Genomic DNA, 9,675 nt, shown 5'->3' with positions numbered 1-9,675 from the left:
TATATATAGATTTTTATATATATATATATATATATATATATATATATATATATATACAAATATAAATACTTCATAATGTAATATATGACGTATTCTTATTTTTATTTATTTTGTATTTTATTATTAGAATTTTAGAGCAACTTAATTGTTTTGTTCTATTTATTTACAGTTTGTTTATATATTTACTTGATTTCTTTATTTACTTCAGTTTATTTTTTTTATGATCATACCTTTTTAATTAATTTCTTCTGGATTGGTTCGGGAGAGATTGAAACAATTATACAAACAATGCATTAAACAAAACAAATCTAAAAATATATAGGGGACTAAAATATAAATCCTCATTCAATCCTGGATATTTCATCTTTAATTCAGTTTTGTTTTACCACCTTTCCTGATTGTAATACCTATATGGTCAATACCTTGCATTTTAGTAGTTGTTTGGGGTATGATGAATTTCGAATAATTTTGATGATCAATATCAAGGTGTATAAACATATATATATATATATATATATATATATATATATATACAAATATAAATACTTCATAATGTAATATATGACGTATTCTTATTTTTATTTATTTTGTATTTTATTATTAGAATTTTAGAGCAACTTAATTGTTTTGTTCTATTTATTTACAGTTTGTTTATATATTTACTTGATTTCTTTATTTACTTCAGTTTATTTTTTTTATGATCATACCTTTTTAATTAATTTCTTCTGGATTGGTTCGGGAGAGATTGAAACAATTATACAAACAATGCATTAAACAAAACAAATCTAAAAAATATATAGGGGACTAAAATATAAATCCTCATTCAATCCTGGATATTTCATCTTTAATTCAGTTTTGTTTTCTACCACCTTTCCTGATTGTAATACCTATATGGTCAATACCTTGCATTTTAGTAGTTGTTTGGGGTATGATGAATTTCTAATAATTTTGATGATCAATATCAAGGTGTATAAACATATATGAACAATAAATCATACGATCTGTGTTTGAATGCAATGACCCTGTCTCATGTGTTCAATAACGCTCTTTCTGTCTGTGTTTTTCAGAGTTACCCGTCACACTCGTCAGCTGAGATCAACCCCAGTCTTCCTCCCATGTCCAGTTTCCATCGCAGCGGCGGGACGAATCACTACAGCGCGGCGTCCTGCTCCGCCACCACTAACGGGACAGACAGCGTCATGGGTGAGTCACTGCTGAATCAAAGCTGAGGGAAGGTTTGATTCACTTCGATTCAGTCGCTCTCTCACGAAAGCAGAGGTGGAATATTAGGATAGGAAATGAGAAGGAGCTAAGGGAGCTACGGGAGATCAGGTTTAGCTCTTTCTAATCGGCTGATGAGCAGCACTGGTCATTCCTCCCATCTGTCGGTTCGAAAATCAGCTTTGTCAATGACATGGACAAAATGTTTTTGTTTAAGTAAGTTTAAGTAAACATTAATTTTCCAAATCAGTGGTTCTCAACCTTTTAGGTGTTATTTATTTATTTATTCATTTGTTTGTTTGTTTTTGGCGTTATTCACCCATTTAGGTTTTTTAATTTTTAATTTACCAAAACTCGGAATTTCAATAAATTAAATTTAATTAAATTAAATTATAAAAATAATAAATTTAATTAAAATCAAAATAATAAATTAAATTAAATAAGTATAATTATACTAAAATAATAAATTAAATTAAAATTAACACAGAATTAAATTTTATAAACTCTTGTTCTACAGGGTTCAATAATGAATTAATATGAAATTGAAATATTTAAAAAATATTTTTAGTTTAAGTAATAGTATAAGTAAACATTAATTGTCTAAAGCAGTGGTTCTCAACCTTTTAGGTTTTATTTATTGTTTGTTTGTTTGTTTTTGCTGTTGTTCACCCATTTAGGTTTTTTATTTTCTGTTTACCAAAACTGGAAATTAAATTAAATTAAATTATTAAAATATTAAATTAAATTATAATCAAAACAATACAATTTTATATTTAAAAAAAAAAAATTAAAATACAATGACAAATGACGATTTTCTCTGCAATTTCTACTCAATAAAATAGCTTGACATAACTAGAAAAATGTGTATTCGTTATAGAAATTTCCATGAGTTTTTGAAATTTTATTAATTTACATTATTTTTCCAGGTCTAGAAATCTCACTTTTAAATATATCCAGGTTTTCCAAGACCATGAGAACCTTGGTTATTAAATAATAAAATTACAGGGAATTAATTAAGAATTATGATTTTTGATTGTTAGCCATCTTGTGGCTCCTTCAGTGGGTCCCGGCCTCCTGGTTGAGAACTACTGGTCTAAAGTGTTCATTTAAAGTCAGCACTTTAGTCTACATTTTATTTGAATGAACAGGAGTTTGAACTCTCTCTAATCTGTTGTGTTTCAGCGAATCGAGCGCCGAGCAGAGCGGTAAGCAGCTCACAGACGGGAGACGCGTTAGGAAAGGCTCTGGCTTCAGTGAGTCACCAGGTCTAATGCAGGCCCTGACAGATACAGCAATATACAGATGCACAAATGATCTAAAACAACATGAAACCGCATTCACGGCACATTTGACTCCTCTAATGATGCTTTTCTGAGTTTTATGTCAGGAATTTTTTCTCTGATAAGCTTGTTTCTGCCACGGAATAAAAAAAATTAAAAGGTAATTGTGAAATTTTTTTCTCACAGTTCTGACTTTTTTTCTCATAATTGCAAGACAAACTTATAATTACAAAATATAACCTCGGAATTATATAAACTCAACATTTTGAGGAAAGAAGTCAGAATTGTTTTCTGAGTTTTATGTCAGGAATTTTTTCTCTGATAAGCTTGTTTCTGCCACGGAATAAAAAAAATTTAAAAGGTAATTGTGAAATTTTTTTCTCACAGTTCTGACTTTTTTTCTCATAATTGCAAGACAAACTTATAATTACAAAATATAACCTCGGAATTATATAAACTCAACATTTTGAGGAAAAAAGTCAGAATTGTGAGATATGAACTAAAATTTTGATTCAAATAAAAGTCAGAATTATGAGATAAACTCAAATTTTGAGAAAAAAGTCTCAAAATTTGAGTCTCACAAAAAGTCAGAATTATGAGATATAAATTAAAATTTTGAGGAAAAAAGTCAGAATTATGAGATATAAACTAAAATTTTGATTCAAATAAAAGTCAGAATTATGAGATAAACTCAAATTTTGAGAAAAAAGTCTCAAAATTTGAGTCTCACAAAAAGTCAGAATTATGAGATATAAATTAAAATTTTGAGGAAAAAAGTCAGAATTATGAGATATAAACTCAAATGTTGACTAAAATAAAAGTCAGAAATGTGAGAAACTCAAATTTTGATTAAAATAAAAGTCAGAATTATGAGATATAAACTCAAATTTTGAGGACAAAAAGTCAAAATTATGAGATATAAATTAAAATTTTGAGGAAAAAAGTCAGAATTATGAGATATAAACTCAAATGTTGACTAAAATAAAAGTCAGAAATGTGAGAAACTCAAATTTTGATTAAAATAAAAGTCAGAATTATGAGATATAAACTCAAATTTTGAGGACAAAAAGTCAAAATTATGAGATATAAATTATTGTGAGATATGAACTAAAATTTTGATTCAAATAAAAGTCAGAATTATGAGATAAACTCAAATTTTGAGAAAAAAGTCTCAAAATTTGAGTCTCACAAAAAGTCAGAATTATGAGATATAAATTAAAATTTTGAGGAAAAAAGTCAGAATTATGAGATATCAATTAAAATTGAGGGAAAAAGTCAGAATTATGAGATATCAATTAAAATTTTGAGGAAAAAAGTCAGAATTATGAGATATAAACTCAAATGTTGACTAAAATAAAAGTCAGAAATGTGAGAAACTCAAATTTTGATTAAAATAAAAGTCAGAATTATGAGATATAAACTAAAATTTTGAGGACAAAAAGTCAAAATTATGAGATATAAATTAAAATTTTGAGGAAAAAAGTCAGAATTATGAGATATAAACTAAAATTTTGAGGACAAAAAGTCAAAATTATGAGATATAAATGAAAATTTTGAGGAAAAAAGTCAGAATTGTGAGAAACTCAAATGTTGATTCAAATAAAAATCAGAATTATGAGATAAACTCAAATTTTGAGAAAAATGTCAGAATTGTGATATAAAAACTCAAATTTTAAGGGAAAAGGTCAGAATTATGAGATATAAACTAAAATTTTGAGGACAAAAAGTCAAAATTATGAGATATAAATGAAAATTTTGAGGAAAAAAGTCAGAATTGTGAGAAACTCAAATGTTGATTCAAATAAAAATCAGAATTATGAGATAAACTCAAATTTTGAGAAAAATGTCAGAATTGTGATATAAAAACTCAAATTTTAAGGGAAAAGGTCAGAATTATGAGATATAAACTCAAATGTTGATTAAAATAAAAATCAGAATTATGAGATATAAACTCAAATGTTGATTAAAATAAAAGTCAGAAATGTGAGATAAACTCAAATTTTGAGAAAAATGTCAGAATTGTGATATAAAAGCTTAAATTTTGAGGGAAAAAGTCAGAATTATGAGATATAAACTCAAATTTTAATTAAAATAAAAGTCAGAATTATGAGATATAAACTCAAATTTTGAGGAAAATGTCAGAATTATGAGATATAAACTAAAATTTTATAAAGTAAATAGCTAAATGTGATTTCATGTTGCTTTTCAAAAATCATCTTAGCCAGCAAAATCATTGAAATGAATGTGGATTTCTGGCAGTGATTCCTGTAGTGATGATGATGATGATGATGATGATGTGTGTGTGTGTGTGTTGTGCTTGTAGATCTATTCCCCCGATCACACCAATAACAGCTTCTCATCCAACCCGTCCACTCCTGTGGGATCTCCTCCCTCGCTCACAGGTAACACGCGTGTGTGTGTTCAGAATTATGAGATATAAACTCAAATGTTGATTAAAATAAAAGTCAGAATTATGAGATATAAACTCAAATGTTGATTAAAATAAAAGTCAGAATTATGAGATATAAACTCAAATTTTAATTAAAATAAAAGTCAGAATTATGAGATATATATACTCAAATTTTGAGGAAAAAAAGTCAGAATTATGAAATATAAACTCAAATTTTGAGGAAAATGTCAGAATTATGAGATATAAACTAAAATTTTATAAAGTAAATAGCTAAATGTGATTTCATGTTGCTTTTCAAAAATCATCTTAGCCAGCAAAATCATTGAGATGAATGTGGATTTATGCGCAGTGATTCCTGTAGTGATGATGATGATGATGATGATGATGATGTGTGTGTGTGTTGTGCTTGTAGATCTATTCCCCCGATCACACCAATAACAGCTTCTCATCCAACCCGTCCACTCCTGTGGGATCTCCTCCCTCGCTCACAGGTAACACGCGTGTGTGTGTGTGTGTGTGTGTGTGTTTATTCCCAGCAGAGTTTATACACACACAGCTGTTTGCGCTGATTTCAGTCACCTGATTACTCTGCTTTCTGCAATGTTATTTACAAAGCGTATATGCCACCAGGTTTATTAAACTAAAATTAAAACCTTTAAAAAGCATTTTTGTTACTTAAAATGATATAAAATATATATATACAAAGTATTTTATTTCAGCTAGTTTCCAAGGAAACATGGTACTAAAATAACTACAACTCAAATAAAAATTAATAAAAAGGTTAAAAAAAACACAACAAAATGACTAAAATTTTAACAAAAAATACAATGAAATTAGATAATAAAAAAGCAAACTAATTCGAACTAAAACTAATATAATAATATATAATATAATAATAAATTCTAAAATACTCTTGTAATGACACTAAAATAATAGTCACATGATTTCATGCTTAATTCCAGCTATCTTGGAAATTCTGAAAAATTAATACTTTTTCAGTCTGATAAGTACATCATGCTGCAAATGAAAGGTCTGAAATAAAGTCTGGAATAAAATATTTATTTTACTTTATTTATATTTTATTTCATCTAGTTGCCAAGGAAATATTTCTTGTACTGAAATACATTTATTAAACTGAAATCATTTTAATAAAATGTAAACATTTTAAAAATTAAAAAAAAAAAAGTAAAATAATTTTTTTAATGAACTAAAATTAAAAAGAAAACATAAAGAAAGAAAATATAAAATCGAAAACTAGTTCAAAAAAACTATAATACTATCATAATGATGCTGAAATAATGCTGGTTGTCACATGACCTCATGCTTAATAACAGTTATCTTGGAAATAAACATAATTTTTAAATAAATAAACAAACAGCTTTCGTCAGTCCGATAAATGTGTCACACTGGAAATGAAAGTCTAAATCAAGTGCAGTGCATTGTGGGCTAACGTGTGTTTTGGTTGTATTCTGCACATTTTAGCAAAATATAGTATTTAGGTCATTTGGATATTTAATGTAGAGTTATTATAGTCAACTAAAACTAAAGCCATAAAAAAATATATTTTTGTTACTTGAAATAAAATAAATGTTAACTTAATGTAAAATATTTAAAAAATTTAAAATAAAAAATATATTTTATTTTAGCTAGTTGCCAAGGCAACCTTTTTCATTTTTATTTAGCTTAACTTGATGTACTAAAATAAATTTTTATGTAGCCATAAAAAAACAAATAAAAATTACAAAAACAAAACAAAATGACTAAAACTTGAACTGAAATGAAAATGAAAATAGAAAAATATTATATTATAATATAATAATATGTCAATGATGTTAAAATAGCAGATTTTATACATATAAAACACATTGCTGATTATATATTCTGTGCACTGTTCGGTAGAAGCCATTGATTTCAAGTTAAAATATTTTTATACGTTTCATTCTTCATATTCGGTTCAAACTCTGAAACGCACTTCATCTCAAAGCCTGATTAACGTGTCATTATTGGCGTCGCCATGGAAACAACCGCCGCCTAATTGTTATTTTTCCAAGTGCCAGAGTTATTAGACCGACAACCATTAAATGCGCAACTGCAAATTAATATTTAAACTTAAACATGCGAGGGAAGTTTAAGTAACTGATTTAATAATTTTCTCATTGGCGGCGGCGCGGATGCATGCAAAATTTATTCGCACATGAATGTGGCTGTAATTATGTGCTAATTAGCATTGGGAAATGAGGTTTAATAATACAGGGAAGCGTCTGAAATGCGTGTTTCTGTAAAGAAGTACGATTTGAAAAAACACAACATAATTAGACGCGACGTGCGTAATGAGCGGATGGCGCAAACGCAAACAGGTGAAGGTCAAAACGAGCGTCGCACCTCTCTAATTACCGGTGTGAAAGAATAACGAGGTGTTATTAGCATGAGGGTCGTCACCTATCAAAGGAAGGGTCACCAGCTGATGATCTCCACGGCTCTACATCAAGAAAACTGGACTACAAAGACAAGACGGGGTTATTTATTCCACTGGAGTGAATGACGGCTAATTGGGTCGGTTTGAGTGTCGGATCAACGGGAAAATACGGATTTATAGGATACGAGGGGAATGTTTTAGCATTAGGCCTAAAGCAAGGATCTCACATCAAAGACTTGAGCACATAAATAAGGAGTAAACATGATCAGACTCTTTAAAACAAAAGCAAAACCATTATGTTAATGAGGCTTGAGGTGAAATAAAATAAAACTGAAATAAGATAGAATATAAAAAATTAAACCTTATTTTATTTCAGCTAGTTGCCAAGGCAACATTTCTAATTTTCAGTTAGTTTAAATAAAACTGAAAAAATTAAATAAAAATTAAACTATACAGACTTATCCAAAAAAAAAACTAATAACATTTTAGTTATTTAGTTTTATTTCGTTTTAGTTATCTTAGTACATTAAGTTAAACAAACCAACTACAGTAGCTGAAATAAAAAGTTTTAAATATTTTTTTTATTTCAGTTAATGTTTATTTTATTTCAAGCAACAAAAATGTTTCATGTAAATGTTCAATTTTAGTTTTAGTTAACTATAATAACCCTGTCTCAATGATACTGAAATAACACTGTAACCAAGACCTATTATAAACTATTATATAAACCTTAGTTAATCACAGTAATTTGCTAATTTTACACATGCTGAATAGTAAAAACACTGAAATTATATTATAGTTAACTAAAACTAAAACCATAAAAAAATGTTAATTTAAATAAAATAAGAAGTTGCCTGGGAATAAAACAAAAACACAACAAAATGATTAAAGCTGTAACTAAAAATAAATGAAAACGCGAAATATAAAAATAAACCTAATTCAAGATATTCTTTGTAATACACTGATAACCACCAAATGCAGGTAAACAAGCAGCTTTTAAATGATAACATATATAGAAGGTGCACAGTGTCATTCACACAGACACTAAACACCATCACGGTAACACACATGAAACTGAAATAATGCAATAAACATTAATTTAACAACATTAGGTGTAACACACAACCCTAATATACAAAACTGATAAGAAGAAACTAAGAAACATAGTTGTTTCAACAAAAAAACATCAAATTTGAAATGTAACGCAGGGAATTCTGGGAATGTCAATTTACGGTTACTCACTGTAAATTATACTGTCTTTTTCACTTCCAAAAACGGTATACTACCGTAAAATTAATGTCCAATACATGTAATGTCCAATACAGTTGTTCACCGTATATAGTAGGGGAATTTACCGTTAACCATTTAAATGGTTTTTATTGTAGCATTTTTACAGTATTTTACCGTTAAATTCACGGTCATTTTTTACAATGTAGTATATCAGTGATGTTCTATCTGAGTGCTTGTTTTGTTAACCAGATTGTATTTGGTTTGGTCTCTTTAGCTGCCAGTACAGCCGTCTGGTCCAGAAACGGTCAGGGAGCATTTTTACAGTATTTTACCGTTAAATTCACGGTCATTTTTTACAATGTAGTATATCAGTGATGTTCTATCTGAGTGCTTGTTTTGTTAACCAGATTGTATTTGGTTTGGTCTCTTTAGCTGCCAGTACAGCCGTCTGGTCCAGAAACGGTCAGGGAGCCTCGTCCCCGAGTTACGAGCCGCCGCTGCACTCGCTGGTGAGAGATACAGACACAGAAATACACCCAGATCTAACTCTGCTCCTGTCAGTTCTGGCTTCACATTCACAATGATGACTGCCAAAATACCAAAGTTATGCTGTGTTTATCGTGTTAACACTGTAGAAGGAAAATTAGCATCAGTTTAATCAAAACAAAATGACAGCAAGACTCTGAAGCTTCTTAAACATATTCATTTGTTATCGTTTGTTTTGATAATTATGCTTTTTAACAGTTACCATGCGTAATTTATTTAGTAAAATATGCTTACAAAAAAAAAACATTTTATACTTCACTTAGATTTAAGATCTAAGTTAATGAAAATACAGAGAAATTTATTTTGATTTAGATTTTATTTATACAGCAGTTTTAACCCTTTAAAGCCTGACATACAGTATAAAATAACAGTCATAAAAATCTATTAAAGCTTTTAAATAGAACAGTTTATTGAAACTTTGGACAAAAATTTTAATATTTGTAAATATTTTTTAAATATTTATAACATTTATAAATATTATAACATATTTATATATGTATATGTGTATGTATGTATATATATATATATATATATATATATATATATATATATATATATATATATATTTTTTT

The 9,675-nt window shown here is 28.1% G+C and overlaps 1 protein-coding gene across 5 annotated transcripts in view; it reads left to right on the top strand.

The window, feature by feature from the left end:
- Positions 1–9,675, top strand: part of LOC107563272 (transcription factor 4) — a 182,514-nt gene that overhangs the window by 139,063 nt on the left and 33,776 nt on the right. For all 5 annotated transcript variants that reach the window (XM_016248088.1, XM_016248090.1, XM_016248089.1 and 2 more), the window contains 4 exons: positions 1,068–1,203; positions 2,404–2,474; positions 4,825–4,903; positions 8,990–9,066. In XM_016248088.1, the coding sequence (XP_016103574.1) occupies positions 1,068–1,203; positions 2,404–2,474; positions 4,825–4,903; positions 8,990–9,066 (363 nt within the window). The remainder of the gene's footprint in view (positions 1–1,067; positions 1,204–2,403; positions 2,475–4,824; positions 4,904–8,989; positions 9,067–9,675) is intronic.

Source organism: Sinocyclocheilus grahami, unplaced genomic scaffold (assembly GCF_001515645.1).
Source record: "Sinocyclocheilus grahami isolate Dianchi unplaced genomic scaffold, SAMN03320097.WGS_v1.1 scaffold864.1, whole genome shotgun sequence".
Taxonomy (NCBI): Eukaryota; Metazoa; Chordata; class Actinopteri; order Cypriniformes; family Cyprinidae; genus Sinocyclocheilus; species Sinocyclocheilus grahami.
Note: the sequence above shows the minus strand (reverse complement) of the source record. Positions and strands in the feature narration are given on the sequence as shown.